General features: G+C 39.0%; 2 protein-coding genes across 2 annotated transcripts; one reads left to right on the top strand and one right to left on the bottom strand.

The window, feature by feature from the left end:
* The first annotated feature begins 4202 nt into the window (after positions 1-4202).
* On the top strand, positions 4203-4685 carry LOC111914483 (uncharacterized). Its single transcript, XM_023910222.3, has one exon. The coding sequence runs from the start codon at positions 4305-4307 to the stop codon at positions 4566-4568; it is 264 nt and encodes an 87-aa protein (XP_023765990.1). The 5' UTR covers positions 4203-4304; the 3' UTR covers positions 4569-4685.
* Positions 4686-8244: 3559 nt separating this feature from the next.
* On the bottom strand, positions 8245-12922 carry LOC128132759 (uncharacterized). The gene is made up of 3 exons (XM_052769694.1): positions 12811-12922; positions 12411-12745; positions 8245-8298 (listed from the first exon to the last, which is right to left on the bottom strand). Exons 1-3 carry the CDS (start codon positions 12920-12922, stop codon positions 8245-8247), a joined length of 501 nt encoding a protein of 166 aa, XP_052625654.1.
* Positions 12923-18573: the final 5651 nt, after the last annotated feature.

Here is an 18573-nt window from a genome sequence, read left to right on the forward strand (position 1 = left end):
AAATGATTTCATTCACATAATATAGTTTTATGTATTTATATGTGATGTTAACATTTTCTAAGAATGTCTTAAACTTAAATCTGATATATTTAAACAAAACTATTACAAATGTTTTGGATTAATATTTTTATGTATGTATTTGATACAATTATAACATATTATTCAATAATGGGCTAATGCTAGAAGTATGATAGTGAGTGCGTTTGTTAACTCTTCTAAAAAATTGATTAAAAAGTTCGACCAAAAAAATAATATAGAAAATTAAAAGAGAGAAATATGTCCAAACTCATGAAATAAGTATAATAGACAAACTAAAAAAATTTATTTTGTATACATTTTGTTAAATTACATGTTTTTTTTTTTTTTTTTTTTTTTTTTTTTTTTTTTGTTTTACAAATAAAAAAAGTTGTTATTATCTTAAAAGATTCTTCCTAACCATGTATTATTCATGTTATCAAAAAATATCAAATTAACATTAAACTTTTTATTAGTGGTAATAATAACATTTTTATAAACAATATATCAAGTTTAATGATATAATATATATCCAAGATAACGTTTAATTATATCTTTTTCACAAAAATAAAATTTTGCAATTCTTCTAAGTTATATTCGCTCAACAATAATAGATTAGATAACATTTTTTAGTTTGTACATTTATATTTTCTTTTTCGGTGTAGTTAAGAAGTACTTTATATATTTGGTCTTGAAGATTATAACAAATTTTAAAGGTGAGTTTATTTTGAAAAAAAACATTTTAGGTCTAAAATGGAAAAAAAAAAGTATAAAATATAAGGTCTTTTATAAAAAAAAAAAATCTAATTTAACTGTTGATGACGTGCTAGGGTCTGAAATAACAAGTAACATGCAAAAGTTGGGTCTTTTTTAAAAAAAAAAAATTTAGGTCTAAAAAGAAAAGATATCAAAATATAAAGTCTTTTATGAAAATAAAAAAATAGTTTGTGCCTTTTTCTTAATTTATTTATCGCAAAGATAAATATTTTTGTAAGATAGTGATTCTTCGCTGCCATGTCACAAACCAATTGGGTTGAAAACTAGTAGTTTTTTTTTCCAAGTGGTAGCCTCCTGTTTTTATTTTTATCCCTAAAACCAGGAGCTCTTTTACTCCTTGTACTCTTTCCTTCCAAACTCTATTTAAACCCATCTTTACATTTTCAAAATCATCGCAATCAAAAAATCTTTCATACCACATCTTACAAGAAAAAACCCATTTGATTTCAGCATCTACAAGTTTCCGAAAGCATGAGTTCAGGAAGCAAAGTATGGATGGTGGCCGGAACTGTTGGATTGGTGGAGGCGCTCAAAGATCAAGGCTTTGCAAGGTGGAATACCACCATCAGGTCCATCCACCACCACGCCAAGTCCAATCTTCGATCAATCTCCCACACCAAGAACCTGCCACAGCCGGCGGCCATGGCTTCAAGCAGAGCCATGGAAGAGAAAGCAAAGCGATCAGAGGATTCACTCAGAAAAGTCATGTACTTGAGCTGTTGGGGTCCCAACTGATAAAATAAATCTTTTTCACCTGTTTTTAGGTTAGATAGATACGCAAAGTCTGTACATGTAATTATGAATGATGTACAACCTTCAATGGAGAAAGAAAGAAAAAAAATTCGATCATGTATTATGAATCCAGTATTCAAGTTTTGTAAATTTACATGTAACAATTTCATTTTGTATATTTGTTATATGTTGTACATTCATGGGATAATCATGATTTTAAAACAATCATATATCTTTCCTTCGACATTAAGATTGTGTTACATCGTGCATTATAACAAGTAGATTTCTACTAACAAGTATAAAAGATTGTTCAATTAGGACCCCAACAGCTAAAGTACATTAAATTCCTTAATGAATCCTCCTTTCTCCTCCATGGCTATGCTTGAAGCCATGATCGCCGGATTAGACAGGTTCTTGGTGTTGGAGAATGATCGGAGATGTGACTTGACCAATCCAACAGATCCGGCCACCATCTATGCTCTGGTTCTTGAACTCCTTCTATCTTTAATTGAGTACATTAAATCAAATGTTTTTTTTTTATTGTGTATCTTCGTAATGTTTGTGATTGATTTTGAGAACTAAATCGCCCCAAGTTTCATGGATATAAACAGGAGGCTCAACACTTGAATGGCTAATGGTTTTTGGGCATTGAATTGTCCGTAATGCCCTTTGACTTATACAGTGATGTGGATCTTTGTAATCATCTGGTTCCTTGGATCCATCCAACAACTTTCCTGCACATGACCATTTTTAATTTTTCCAAAGTTTAATAATAAATTCACATCACCTACTTCATATACTTCATATATAAGTAAGAGTATATTCATAGTACATTAACTTTATTATAGTTTTGATTGGTTATTATATAAATCTAACTCTCTATTTCTATTAATATTCTTTTACAACATATCAAAATTTACTGACAAATTTTATATATATTTTTATAAAATCTAATTTATAACATATTTAATAATTAAAAAGTTTTTTTTTATTGAAGAGTTCAATTGTCATTTAATTTCTTCTTAAAACATAGAAAAGAACTTTAAGAACACATTGGTAGCATAAAAAAAATCTTAAGTTGTATATTGCCGTTCCTTTATACCTTTAAGACCAAATCGACATGGTTGATGTTTCTTTGCTTAAGATTCTATTAGATGCATTTCTTATGTACATGATATAGATGATTTTGTAAAAGCCTTAAGTGAGAGAAAGACAAACATGACCTTTAGAAGTTCAACTTAAAACCATTGTAACTTTTGATCCGTAAGAAATTTGAAGATGTGTGATACATCAACAAAAAGTTCTTGATGGTCGAAAACTCCTAATAGGTCGCCTACCTATCAGTCGATCCCTAAATTACACTATTTAGACCTCAAAATCATGATTTTCCCAATTTCGGTGCATTTCCATAATTTGCTTGATTAAGTTTTAATGACAAAATCTGTCGTTTTCGGAATTTATCAAATTTTCATGTTTAGTTTAGAGTTTAATTTGATGTTTTCCTTTTTTCAAATTTGGTTGTACTTGCCAAATTTAGCCAACGGGCACCATTCAACCCTTTAGAGGCATTTTGAAATTCAATAAAGAAATCCCTTTTGAATACTTTTGTTAACATTGATTAGGTACTGTTGTTATGTACCATTTAGCATGTTTATTTCATACATTTGCTTTGTATTTAAGTCTTATATGCTATGTATTTTTTTCTTTTTCTAGATATTTTATATAATTTGGTGGAATCACGTTGCTTGCACATTTCATGGATATTTGTAAGGTATTTGAATATTGAATGAATCGTGTTTTTGATCATGTTAGGAGTTGTGGTTCAAATTTTGGTAAGATCAAACCAAAAACAAAGAAGTTTGAATTTTGGAAGATCAACTGCGATCAAAAGATTACATGATCGAGTGGGCCTTCCTTATAGCCTCTACTCGATTAAGCCATCTGAAAAAAACAGAATTACGTGTTTTGAAAACCCAAATAGCTTAGTAGAATCCCGATGCAAAATCGAGTCAATAGAATCGGTTGTTACCTTTGTTTTCGGGCCTATAAATGCATCATTACCTTTTTTATATATATTAGTAGCTAGTAGGTTTGAAGACATTATAAATTTTTTATTTTTATAAAAGATAATGTTAACAAAAAAAATCACATTAGTAATATTTTTTTAAATATAATTCACTTTAATGATAAATTATATATAAAAGAGATTAATGCCCAAGTATTATATAAAAACATAATTTTGTTACCATATGTTAGGGCTATATGAAGTTAGTAACTAAACAGGCTATTGTATAGATTTTAAAGATCAAAGAGTTAAAAAGTATATGTGTGATAAATATATATATATATATATATATATATATATATATATATATATATATATATATATATATATATAGAGAGAGAGAGAGAGAGAGAGAGAGAGAGACCAATATACACGCAAAGAGAAGCCGTATTTGTATCGTACATCCACTCACTGCTTACGTCATGCCGCACCGAACATTATCCTTTAGCATTTAAAAATGATTTCAAAAGAGAAACCGTATTTGTTAATTGGCGTCGAGGGGCATATTTGACAATTCACTTCCATAAAACCATTGGCTTTTTCAAGTCTCTGGCCTCCTGTTTTTACCTCTAAAGTTGGGGACTTTTCTCTATCTATTTAAACCAGTCTCTCCTTCCCTAATTCATATCTATCAAACATATCTCTAATACTATTCAAACAAGAAAACCCCCCTTTCATTTCAGCATCTTAAAACACTCGGAAACTTAAAGAAAAGATGAGTTCCACAAGCAGAGTATGGATGGTGGCAGCAACTGTCGGATTGGTGGAGGCACTCAAGGATCAAGGCTTTGCACGATGGAACACCACCATCAGGGCAGTCCACCACCACGCCAAGTCCAATCTCCGATCAATTTCTCAGACCAAGAAGTTGTCTTCGCCGGCGGCCTTGGCTTCAGGCGGAGGCGTAGAAGAGAGGGCGAAGCAATCAGAGGAGTCGTTGAGAAAAGTCATGTATTTGAGCTGTTGGGGTCCCAATTGATGAAAACCCTTTGCAGATGTTATTAATTTTAGGCACCTAGATACCAGATTAAATGTACATGTAATTATGCATTGTGTACAACTTTTACAAGGAAGTAAAAATCAATTATGATCAAAAGATTGATGTGATTTACAATTTCGCTTGATGAAGTCGAGTTTTATAATTTGAGTGAGAGAATTGTAGTTCAGGGTTAAAACCATATTTTTTTTTTCTACTAGTTATCGTTGAAAAAAAACTTTATTAGCATCATTAAACGTTGATTAACCTAACCACTGAATATGTAGTTGTGGAGCAATGTGGAAAGATTGTTTGAGCTAGTAATATGTAATGGCATCTAAAATAACATCAATTTTATGAAAACACAACCTATGTTTATGTCATGATTTAATGTTCTTCCGAAATATACATTATTAGTTATAAAAAGCATTTATTTGACCAAATATTAATGTTGAAAAAAAACAAGAATTACTTATACATGATACTATCACAAAGAATTCAAGATCCGACACATATGCGTATGAATTGATTTATAATGTCAGGTTTATGTTTCTTGGTTTAGTCATTTCATTGAATTGTTCTATTCGTAGTTGTACTATATACTTCCCATTTCTAATTTCTTCCAATAATTTTATCAGATTAAAACTCGGACAATTTGCATGTAGAATACTTAAAAAGCTAATTATGTTTTTCTTTTAAGTACGGTGCACTTACGCATCTTCTTTAGAGTTTTACTTATGAAAGCAAACCGAAGAAAAATGAAGGAAATATGTTATCAAGTATTATTATTATTATTATTATTATTATTATTATTATTATTATTAAGAAATGATAAAAAGGAAGTGTTATCGAGTGTTTTCAAAGGGTTCTAAGAAAAAGGATGGGAAGAAAAAGATATGCATTTCTCTTGGAAGCTATTTGTATCACACCGACATTGGATTGTGTTGCACTGATGTGTGATAGACTATCACTTCCTCTTAGAGACAAAAACTCGATGAGGTAAGGCAATGTTGTGTTAAGCCACATGGGTGCGGATGCAAACTCTGACACCATATAAGATATATGTAGAGCAAAATATTGTCATAAGAAGCCCAACGTACTCAAGGGCTTCTTATGACATGTTTGAAATACTTCAAGGGCTGCAAGGTCATACCTGAATTGAAGTGTTACAACTCTCCCCCATTTGAACTAGACTTCGTCTTCGAAGTCCGTAGCTGCGAATAGATTGGAATAATGCTCACGCATCCCTCCTCCGGCTCCCAGGTCCATTCGGAGCCCCTTCGGTGCTGCCATTGCACCTTCACCAGCTTCACCTCCTTGTTCCGAAGACCCTTCGTCTTCCTTTCTAAGATGGCAATCGGCATCTCGATGTAGTTCAGGCCCTCATCCACCTGAATGTCGTCCAACGAAACGACTGCGGACTCGTCAGTGACACACTTCCGAAGCTAAGACACGTGGAAGGTGTTGTGAATCTGGCTAAGCTCCTCTGGCAGATCCAAGCGATATGCCACCTTGCCCACCCGGGCCGTGATCCTGAACGAGCCTATATACCGAGGCCCCAACTTGCCCCTCTCCCGAAACCTTGTAATCCCCTTCCAGGGCGACACCTTCAGCAACACGAAATCCCCCACCTGAAACTCAAGATCTGATCGCCGTCGGTCAGCAAAACTTTTCTGACGGCTCTGCGCGACCCGTAACTGGTAACGCACCTTCAGAATCAGCCCAGTTGTTTTGAGCACTACTTTAGTGCTCCCCACAACCCGGTGTCCAATCTCATCCCAACAAATCGAGGTTCTACACCTCCGACCATATAACATCTCGAATGGAACTCGATCGATACTGGCATGATAACTGTTATTGTATGAAAACTCTGCCAGTGGGAGGTACGTGTCCCAACTACCTCCAAAATCCAACACGCATGCTCAGAGCATGTCCTCCAGTGTCTGGATCGTCCTCTCGCTTGGCCATCAGTCTGAGGGTGATATGACGTACTAAAATGCAGTTGAGTACCCAGTTCCTCGTGGAACTTCTTCCAGAACCTGGATGTAAACCGGACATCCCTGTTAGAGATTACCGACACTGGTACCCCGTACATAGCCACCACCTCTCGTACATAAATATCCGCCAACTTCTCCGCGGATATACTCTCGTAAATCGGAATGAAGTGGGCACTCTTTGTCAGTTTGTCTACGATCACCTATATGGCATCCACACCCCTCGCCGTCCTTGGTAACTTCGTGATGAAGTCCATAGTGATCTCTTCCCATTTCCACATGGGAATGGGTAGCGGCTGAACCTTGCCATGAGGCTACTGATGCTCGGCCTTGACCTTCCTGCAGGTCAAGCACCGCTCCACAAATTAGGCGATTTCTCGCTTCATGTAGGGTCATCAATAACTCACTCTCAAGTCTCTATACATTTTTGTAGCCCCTGGATGAATATAGAACTTGGACTTGTGTGCCTCCTCTAATATCCTCTGCCCCACTCCTCCAGTCATCGGTACCCACACTCGGCCACACTGCGTCAAAAGGCCACGACTATCCTTAACGAACAAAGGATACTGACCCCGAATCCGCTTTATCTTCCAGTTCTCCTTCTTCACCCCCTCAACCTGGTCCTCCTTGATCATATCCAACAATGAAGAGATCACGGTCATCCTCAAACAAACGTTCCCAATCAGGGAACCTGCCACCGTGTGGCTCAACGCATCGGCCACCACGTTGGCCTTCCCGGGATGGTATAAAATCTCATAATCATAGTCCTTCAGTACATCCAACCACCTCCTCTGTCGCATGTTGAGGTTCTGCTGATCCATCAAATACTTCAAACTCTTGTGATCAGTATAGATGGTGCACCTCACTCCATACAAGTAATGCCTCCAAATCTTGAGGGCGAACACCACTGCCCCTAATTCCAAGTCATTAGTGGGGTAGTTCACCTCATGAGGCTTCAACTGCCTCGAGGCATAAGCAGTACCGCACCCAAACCTGAAATCGATGCGTCACAGTACACCACTAAATCGTCCAACCTCTTGGGTAGTACTAGGATCGGATCCTCGCATAACCTCCATCTCAAGGTCTCAAAAGGCGTCTGCTGATTCGTGCCCCACCGAAAGGTCACATTCTTCTAGGTCAAGCGAGTCAATGACACAACAATCTTGGAGAAATCATGGATAAATCTCTGATAATAGCCCGCTAAACCTAAGAAGCTACGAATCTCTGATACGTTCTTCGGTACTTCCCACCGCATCATAGCCTCAACCTTGGCTGGATCGAACGAAATTCCCTCCTGATTGATGATATGCCCCAAAAATTGTACCTCACGAAGCCAAAAATCACACTTCAAGAACTTTGCATAAAGCTTCCATGCCCTCAGGGTCTCCAGTACTTCCCTCAAATTCTGCTCATGCTGCTCCTTGGTCTTAGAATAGACCAGGATATCATCTATAAAAATGATCACCGGTCGATCCAGCATTGGCCTACACACCATGTTCATGAGATCCATGAATGTTGCTGGGGCATTGGTGAGCCCAAACAGCATCACCACAAACTCATAATGCCCATACAAAGTTGTGAAATTCGTCTTCGGTATATCCACATCCCGAATCCTCATTTGATGGTACCTTGACCAAAGATCAATCTTGGAAAACCAAGACGCATCCTGCAGCTGATCAAACAAATCATCGATCCTTGGCAACAGATAACCGTTCTTTACCGTTAGTTTGTTCAGCTCCCTATAATCAATACACATCATGTGTGATTCATCCTTCTTTTTCACGAAAAGGATCAGTGCTCCCCACGGGGAACTGCTTGGACGTATGAAGCCTCGGTCTAGCAGCTCCTAAAGCTGCGTAGATAACTCCTGCATCTCCGGTAGTGCCAACTGTAACGCCCGTAGATCAGGGCTAGTCAATTTAGAGACGATAAGCATCAAAAATGACTTTTTGATGGAAGATTATTTAGAAGGATTAATCTTAACTAAGTTATAGTATATGTTACAAGGATTCCGTACATATAAAGAACGCCAAAATCCGAGTTATAACGAAGAAGTTATGACCTATCGAAGTTTCGCGACAGAACCGGCACGACACAACGCGACGTATCTAGTGAATTTACGTTAGAGCGATATTTATCCAAAACAATCTAAATGAGAATTAAATATCTCATCGATAGTAGTGCAACGACGGAAAGACGGACAAAAACGGACGTCAGACGAAGGAGTTATGAGTTTATAATGGAGTTTTCCTGTCCCGACCTACTAAAAATAATATATAAGTAATATAATTATAATATATTAAAAATAAAGTAAAAATTAGCCAATGGAGTCTAAACGAGAGTTGTAGAGCATAATCTCACCTTCGCGTTGATATAAAAAACGTCGAAAATGGAGTTCGTATGCGAAAGTTATGAATTTATGAAGTTCGGGGCGCGAAACCCCAAAACTGTCAGATACCACGATGTGGCAAGCAGTTCCACGACGTGGCCAGTCTTCTGACACCTCCGGGAGTCCCCTAGATGCAACTTGCGATGACGCATGCAGTGACGACCAAGCCCACGACGTGGTAAGGGCCAATTTTGCCCTATAAATAGATTTGAAGGGCCAGCCGAGTTTGGTTGCTCATTCTCTCATCTCTCACCCATATTACCCCGATTTACGTGTAAAGAAGTACCCCTCGAAGCCCCAGTATCAACCCCGAGACCCGAAGCAAGTCCCGAAGCCTGAAGATCCCGAGAAGAAAAAGAGTTTCCGAGCCGAAGCTCTGCCCGCGAGAAACCCGCTGTGTGAAGATCTTCCAGATCTACCGAAGAATACTACTTCTGCAAGTCGTAGTGTTGTCCGATCATCTTCTGATCAAGTGAGTGTGTGGTCACTTTCATCTTACACATAAATATTAAGTATTTGCTATGAAATACGTGCTATGTGTATAATATAAAGTTGTTTATATGTGTGAGTGTATAGTCTCTTTCACAAACACGTTTTTAATACAAGTATTGTTTGAATGTATTAAGTATATATTTTGTGTGAGTGTGTAGTTACTTTCTTCTAACTCATAGATAGGAGTTATTCTCTATGAGATACGTGTTATGTGTATGTGTCTCATCTATTATTTGGAATGTGTATTGGATGAACATGTTATACAGGTTTTAAACTATGTATAAAAGTGTATATTTATATCTACGAAAATGTTGGGTAGAACATGGGTAGATGGGATAGTTGGTGACTATGGAGTTAGCGCCTATTGTATAAACCTTGGTGACTATGGAGTTAGCGCCTACTATTAAGTAAACCTTGGTGACTATGGAGTTAGCGCCTATTGTATAAGCCTTGGTGACTATGGAGTTAGCGCCTATTGTATAAGCCTTGGTGACTATGGAGTTAGCACCTATTGTATAAACCTTGGTGACTATGGAGTTAGCGCCTATTGAGTAAACCCTGACAACGATGTGGCTTCGTGCCTATACCTCAGGTCAATCCTTAATAATGAAGGATAGATGATTCTTAGGGTAGATCCTTAAGATAAATGGAGATAATGGGGATGGGTAATTGGGTTGATTGTTTGATGATTAAATATAATAAATATATTATTATGGGTTAAAAACCCTATATGCTCACCAGGCTCCCAAGCCTGACCCACTCAGTTTTCTTTGCATTACAGATAATGGCACAAGAGTATAAGTTGGTGGACTTGACGTGTAACACCGAAAATTTCAAAACAAATTTTCATTTAAAAATAATCGTTTAATTCTTAAAAGCACTTTGCTTAAAATCTCATTCATAATCGAATTACAAAACATAACTCCATTTTCACTTGCATAATAAACCAGGATCCTCAAAACATGACTGTTTCTCTGGTGTGTACAATCGAGCCGGTGTCGTCCCGTGATCCTGAGAGAAACCTGAAACACATAAAACAAAACACTGTAAGCACAAAGCTTAGTGAGTTCCCCAAAATACCACACATAACACATATTAGCCACTCGAGGCTATAACTCTGTGGGTCCGTGGACCCTACTCTGTGAACCTTCCGGTTCTAACTCTGTAAACATGCACAACATAAATCACATAGAAATAATGCAGTACAACACGTAACATACACAACATACAAATACTCTGTCACATAACTCTGGTTACCTACTCAAGGTAAAGTATAGTGAGAAGACTCACCTGGAAATCAGAAAGCAATTATCTGCACATGCGAACCTCGGACTTGCCACCGCCTAACACATAAGGCAAATATCTCTAATTAGTACTCGAAGTCCCAATTCTAATTAACCGGCGATTACTCTTTCCGTCTCTAGTCAGGTAATGGGTAAAAGACCATTTTAACCCTCCCTGACCTCTATTACCTCTGTTGACCAAAACTCCCAAAGTTAACATAAGACAACTCAAGTCAACGGTCAACACTGACCAGACTCGGCGAGTACACAAGAGTGACTCGGCGAGTCCATTCGGGTTCTCTAAATCCTTTTTAAACCTCTTAGACACGACGAGTTCCCTCTCCACTCGTCGAGTTACTCGGCAACGAAACACGGGGCAACCCCGACTCGACTCGTCGAGTTTGCCTATGGACTCGGCGAGTTGCTCCCATGACAACCCTCATCTGACCTTCTGAGGTCAGATCTACTTCACCAAACCATAGATCTAACTCCCTCAAAGCCAATAACCACGAAAAGGTCGAACCTTGGGCACTCATGCAAGGTTCTACAAGCTCATTTGGGTGAAACCCTCCATTACATAACAACCCTAGCTCAAAACTCCAAATAGAATGCATAAGGCAGGATGGAAGGGACTCTTTGGACCTCTTTGGGTCCAGATCTATGGCTTCACACTCAATGGGACACTATACTCCACAAATCAAGCCATAAAAGAAGCTAGAAAACCCTAAAATCACCAATCTTACCCAAAACAAAAAAGGGAGAACGATTTGATACCTCAATGGTGAAGATGCAAGCTCAGAAGCTCTGAATCGACACCTCCCTTGACCTCCCTTTGCTGGAAATGACTACTCCATTGCACAACCACCTCAAGAATGCTCCAAAATGGCTCTTCTTCACTCTCTCAGCTCTCTGGTTCGATAGGAGTCTCTCAAAGGTGTAGGTGGCCGCCACTGAAGGCCATAAGGGACTTTAAATAGGTCCCAAACCCGGACAATTAGGGTTTTCCTTGCCAGCGCCGACTCGATGAGTCCAAATACCCGACTCGTCGAGTCCCTTCATTAAACTGGTCCCCAAAACACGATCCTACTCGACGAGTTGAGGCGTCAACTCGCCGAGTCTCCTCATTCCCCAATATAAAATACTCAAATTCGCATACCTGGATATCCGGATGTTACATGACGAGAGATTTTGGATTATAGATCAGTAGTTATAAATAATTGTTGTAAGGTCTATTTTGTTATGTTTATGCTTTTGGTCTGTATTGAACATGACATCCTGAGATTTTGTTATATAATGAAAATACATTTCTTTAAGGAAATGCTTTGATAAACTCTTATCATATTTTGTTTTGGGAACAAATTTCGCAACATTTTTATTAAAAGAGGCACTCTGATTTTTATAAACATAACAAAATCGGTCTTTTCTGGCCGTGTAAATGGGGATGTCACACCAACCGATATGGTGCTTATGCTATCGGAGTGGCACCAGGCACTAAGTCGATACGAAAGTCTACCTGCCTCTCCGGAGGCACTCCCGGTAACTCTTCGGGGAAAACATCTGTCGTGGTCTCTACCCTCGTATCCGAGATATAAGTTAGAAATCCCGTACAACTTTGCTGCAGAAACCTCCTAGCCCTCGCAGCCGAACAGAGAGTTGGCCCTTCCGAGGCTCTCTCTCCATAAGTAACCAGTTCTCCCCCACTTGGGGTTCGATCCCTAACCAACTGGCGCTCACAATCAATCATGGCCCCAATGGCCCCCAACCAGTCCACCCCTACAATCACCTTCAACCCACGTAACGGTACCGGGACCAGATCCACACGAAACCTCTCACCCAACACATTTAGGACGCAATCCTGATACACCCTCACAGTGCGGTCATCTGTAATCTCTACCTCAAGTAAGGAATCCAAAGTTCCCAGCGCATCCCGTAACTTCTTGCTAGACGCAAGTGACACGAACAATCGGGTAGCACCCGAATCAAACATGACATGAGCAGACATACCATTGACCAAAAAGGTATCTATACAAGCATAAAGTACACATGAGTCATACAAATAATAAGAACATAGAATAATAGATACGTACCAGCCATGGCGTCCGGAGCTGCCTGAGCCTCCTCGGTAGTCAGCTGAAATACACAGCTATTCACTGTCGGAGCTTCCGCCTTGACAGGGCGGCCATCGGTAATCCTCATCATGGTGGGCGTGGGCGCTGCCGCTACTCCTACCCCTACCTGCAACCTCGGACAATCGGCCCGCTTATGGCCGGTCTGGTTACAGTGAAAACAAATCAAACCCTTCTTGGGGCAGTCCCTGCTCAAGTGGCCCTGCTGGCCACATGCGTAGCATCCCAAGCCTATTACCCCGACAAGCTCCACTGTGCGGCTTATCACACTTGGTGCGCCGGCCCCGGCCCTGCTGGCCTCTACTAGATGAATTTGAGGTCTTAGGCTTTTTAGCCTGACCCACTGCTGGCTGTGCCTGCTCAGGCTTCTGCTTAGTGCGAAAGTCTAACTCCATCTCCTGCTCACGGGCCTTCTCCACCATCTCGTTCAGGGTTTTGCACCTTGTGAAGCTCACAAACTCCTGGATATCATCCCCCAACATGGAATGATACCGTGTCCTCCTCATGTCCTCATCGGTAGCATACTATGGGATCAACAAGGCTCATTCTGGAACTTGGCGGTGATCTTTGCTACAGTCTCGGTGGTCTGCTGATGGTCATGAAACTCCCTCACAAGTCGTTGCACCTTAATCGGCGGTGCAAACTCCAAATCAAACCGCCTAACAAACTCGGCCACATCATCTCAGCCACACTTGCTGCTCCCACCTGGCTAGTAACCTCACCCCACCAATCTCGGGCTCTATCTCTCAGCATACAAGAAGCAAAACCCACCTCTATCGCATCTGGGCAAAAACTCGTACGCTGGGCGTTCTTGATCTCCGCCACCCAACGTCGGCTAACAATAGGGTCCCTGACCCCGAAAAACTCTGGCACTCCGCCCGCCTTGAACTCCCAGAACGAGGGAGTTCAGGTCGCGACTTGGCCCGCAACAATCTCGTCTCGGAATGCCCTGAGCCTCTCCTCCATAATCTCCATCATACCCTCCTTGACGATCCCAAAGATGACTGGGGTAGTGTCAAGGATGCCCCTGGTAACCTCGGGTGCGATAAGCTCGCACAACCTCTCATCAATGACGTTGATAGTGTCGCCCGATCCACCCCCGGATCCAGATCCCGATCCTGATCCCCCTGCTCCAAATCGTGTCACCACCATGCTGAATTGAAATGTCATAAATCACAACGATCAGAATTTCCATATAAAGAATCTTCCCACACCGGTCCTCCTTGAAGTCATCAGATCTAACATTGGTTCGGGTACAGGTCCTGTGCTTTCAATAGTACGGGCCTCTTACTACCTTCCACACCTACCTGTACCTTTCCCCAATGATCTACCTGATAACTCAAATTCGTCCCAAAACTAAACCATATCCCACAAATTACCGCATACATCAAATCTCAGGCTGTCCTAAGATTTGCACTACTCATATCTACCAGACCAATCATAACAGGTTGCCTTTATGCATACAAATTATACACAGATAGGATCAAATAGACTTTCGAATAAAAGATTCTACCCTAAGACCACAACCATAAAAGGAACAAGAAATAAGGCCAAATCAATCATTGCAAGGCTATAAGCTCCTATCTGTTTACAATTTTAAAATCATACACATAGCAAGTTCCATACGATCATCAAGCTCAAATATCAGTATAACATGGCTAACACATTGGGGAACTACTTACTTGGCTTGGCTGATCACACGCATTGCACTCTCATATTTTCCTTTCTTTAAAAACTCTTCCATTTTAATTATTGAAAACAATATTTACCATTTCCTTAGTTTGAATCCCGACACACCCGAGAGTGTGCCCGAATCCCTCAAACCAAGGCTCTGATACCAACTTGTAACAACCCAAATTTTCAAAAGAAATTTTTTGTTTTTAATTAATCAAACACATTTCCAATAACCATGAAATCCCAAAATAGTTGTTTTCAAATCCACATTCATTACAACTTTATTCAAAAACATCAGAGTGTCCCATAAAACATCAGTGAGAGAGTGCACGTCGCGCCATCAAGCCTTGCCCTTTCCCTTGGGCTCAGATGTACCTGAAACAAATCCACAAACTATAAGCTAATGCTTAGTGAGTTCCCCAGAGCATACCCCACACACAATCCGCATAACACATATCATATTAGCTATAAAGCTATCTCTACCACATAACATATCATATTAGCTATAAAGTTATCTCTACCACATAACATTAGCTAAAAAGCTATCTTTACCACATATCCCTGCATAAGGATGTTATGGGCTCCCCCACATGGTCTTACACCTAAGTGTCATGGGCTCCCCCATGGTCTTTCCTTGCCGGGCAGCCATGGGCTCCTCCATGGTCTTTCATGCAAATATCACGACTAGCATACAACTTAGCATAAAGTTAACTATCATACCACATATCTCTACTACAGCTAGTGTACCATATATCATAAAATGGGCCGACCTTGATGCATTAGACCATTGGTATGGTGAGAAGACTCACCTCTGTCCGAAGAATCCGAAACTGCTCTCCTAAGTGTTCGTAACCTCCCATGCTGATCAATAATATTAACCCATGTTAGGACATCACATAATCAAAGGGAAACCCAAACCCCAAGTCCTTCCATGAAGGCCCAAATATCCTTTCTTTGTTAATGGGCCCAAAGTCTATGACCACAAATCATTAATGGGTCTCTTGGCCCAATAAGGCCCTACCATAACATCAATAGCCCAAAACAGATAAAATGGCCCATTATTCCCAAAATGCAACAAGGTTCAATAACCAAATGAGGCCTAACAGCTTAAATGCCCAAACATATCCAAGCCCATCTGTGGTGCGTACGCTTAGCGTACCATCCTGGTACGCGCAGCGTACTGGGCCTTGGGACTTACGCGCGACGTACACTTGGTTATGCCCATCGTACTAACATATTAAGTACTTTTTCCATTAAGTGCTTAATACTTGATTCTTTCACGTCCAAAAGTCAGATCTAAGCTTATTAAGACGACCTAGGGCATAAAGTTGGCAATTTTATCCCTTTGCATGCCTCATATGTTCCCAACACCCCCATTAAGACCTTTCTAAGGTTCTTAACCCATGCATTAGGTCAAAACTCCCATCAAGACTCCATTTTTATGATGCAAAAGGACCAAGGGACCTCAGATCTATCATTTCAGTCCTCTGGAGTTACTTAACTCACAAGAGGAGGTCCAAAATCAACCAAAGGGATAAAACTAGAAAACCCTATCTAAATCAAGTGATTAAGATGGAAATGTCCAAGCTTTATACCTCCAGAAGCTCCTGAAGGTCGACTATATGCATATTCATGAAGCCAAATGACACTCCAAGCTTCCTTGACAACTTCTCCTTCTTGAATGAACATTATAAGGACCACAAATGCACTCTTAAGGTTCAAAACGCACTCACAAATGGTATTAGGGTTTTCAGAGACGTTTGAAGGTGAAGGAGGCTGTTTAGGGTGAGGCTCAAATGAGTTAAGGGTGTTTACATAGGTCTCAAGTCCGGAATTTAGGGTTTGAACATCAGGCACGTACGCCCAACGTACTTCTGGTATGCCCAACGTATGTGCTGCTCCTCCATGATCCTTCTTGCTAAGTATGCTAAGTGTACTCATAAGTACGCCCAACGTACTCAAGGGCTTCTTATGACATGTTTGAAATACTTGTTGAGAGAAAAACTTTGAGACACACTTGAACAAAAGTTTGAACAAGTATTTAGCGGAATAGGTAATCTCAGAGGATCTATAAGCTCAACAATAATATTATGTTAGATTGTTAGAATGTTAGATAGTTAGATGCGGAAAGTAAAGAAAAGTAAATGACAACAATTGTTATATCAAGTATTGTCACAACTGGCATTTTGATAGGAAATTCTATTCTCATATAAACATCATCCATTGTAAGATCCTATACTCTAAGTGAATACGATACTCTATTCTCATTCAAATACATGTCATATGTTCAAATAAGGGTTGGAAACCCTAGAAATCCCGACTCAAGTTCTTTATGGACCAAGATTTCCTTATTGGGCCTAATGGACCAATAAGCTTCTAATTTAACTATCTTGAACATAGAACTCTCAAATGGGTCCTAATTGGACCCATATACTTGAAACTTAATATTATGGGCCTTATTGGGTCCTAACAAATTTATATAGCCCTAATGGGTCATAAAAATCATTCCTTGGTTAATTTGGGCCTCATGATTTCGAGAAAAGACAAGTAATGGCTCAAACTATCTCACTTCCTTTTCTCCTAGCCCATTTTCGGCCCAAGCAACATTTATATAAAAAAAATGGACAAGAGGGTGATTTATGTAGTGCCACCTCATTAATAACCATCAAGTATTTATGTTATTGTTTACCATACATTTAGGCAACTAATCTTGATCCTCCATGCAAAAACCACCTCACTCCCTCCTCCATCTCTCTACTCACGGCCATAAGAGCTAAATCCCCCACCGTCCTCTTTCATTTTTCAACACATTATCATCTAAACTCTCCAAAGAAAACTCCTCCTTTTCCTTTTAAAAATTGTGAATTGGTGTGCTTCAAGAGGTTCATTTTCAAGCTTCTTATCAATTTGGTAAGTTCTTATGGAGCCCTACAACTTTTAATCCAATCTTTCACTAGAAATCTCTCTTTAAAACCACTCTCATTTCATGATCTATGCTCCTAGAACTTCATAGATTTCGAAGATCTCCTCAAGGAAACATCTAGGGCCGAAAATCTCTTCAATTCTTCATCAAAAACCGAAATCTTCAAACAAGGTGAGTTCATACCCCTTGTTTTCTGTTTTTATATGATTTTTGGGGGAGAATACAAGTTGCTTTGTGTAGATCTATGTGTATATGCATGTCTATGTGTGTTTTCCATGAATTATTTGGTGATTATGTGTTGATTTCTACACTAATCTGAAAATATGTTAAGAAACTTGAAGTTTATCACTAGGATCTTCACATGAATCTTGAGAAAAGTATGTTTTATCACAAGTATTACATGTAAACATGTAGATCTGGGATTTGTATACTTGATATAGCAAAAATAAGTGTTGTGTTCAAAGATCTATAAACTAAACTCACAAAACAACCCTTGACAGAAAACTTTTGGTCCAATCTCGGACTGTTTTGACCATCCAAATGGAAGTATTTTTCAAAACTGTTTTACATGGATAAAGTTCAGATTTATACCTTTAAAATTACTACTCTCATGTTTTCATACGATTTTTCTACAATTTTTGGCGAATTTTACAAAACTGCCTATCATATTTGAAATAGTTTCGGACCAACCTGTGAAGATGAGTAATTTCACACTAGTTTGAAGCCATCAAAAATTACGAGAAAAATTGGGAACAAAGTAGACAAAATTTCCAAACTTCCAAAATTTACGGATCTAGATTTCAACTTACGATGAATTTTCTACAAATTTTCTAAAAACTAGTTCGGAAAAGCCAAAAACCAGAAAAATATGTATTTTCACAAAACCAAGCCAAAAATGATATTTTTGACAGAAATGGGTTTAAAATGCTATTTTTATCACAAAGTAGTCATCAACACAAGTTTTTAACAAAATTGGAGATTAAAGTATTATTCTTACACAAGTTGGGCCTTAATTGTAAATTTTTGGCTTATTGGGCCAAGAATGTCATTTTTACAAAAAGTGGGCTTTAGATATCAATTATGTAAATAATCAAGCTAAAATAAACAAAACAATAACAAACGGGTTA

Source organism: Lactuca sativa, chromosome 3, assembly GCF_002870075.4.
Source record: "Lactuca sativa cultivar Salinas chromosome 3, Lsat_Salinas_v11, whole genome shotgun sequence".
NCBI lineage: Eukaryota > Viridiplantae > Streptophyta > Magnoliopsida > Asterales > Asteraceae > Lactuca > Lactuca sativa.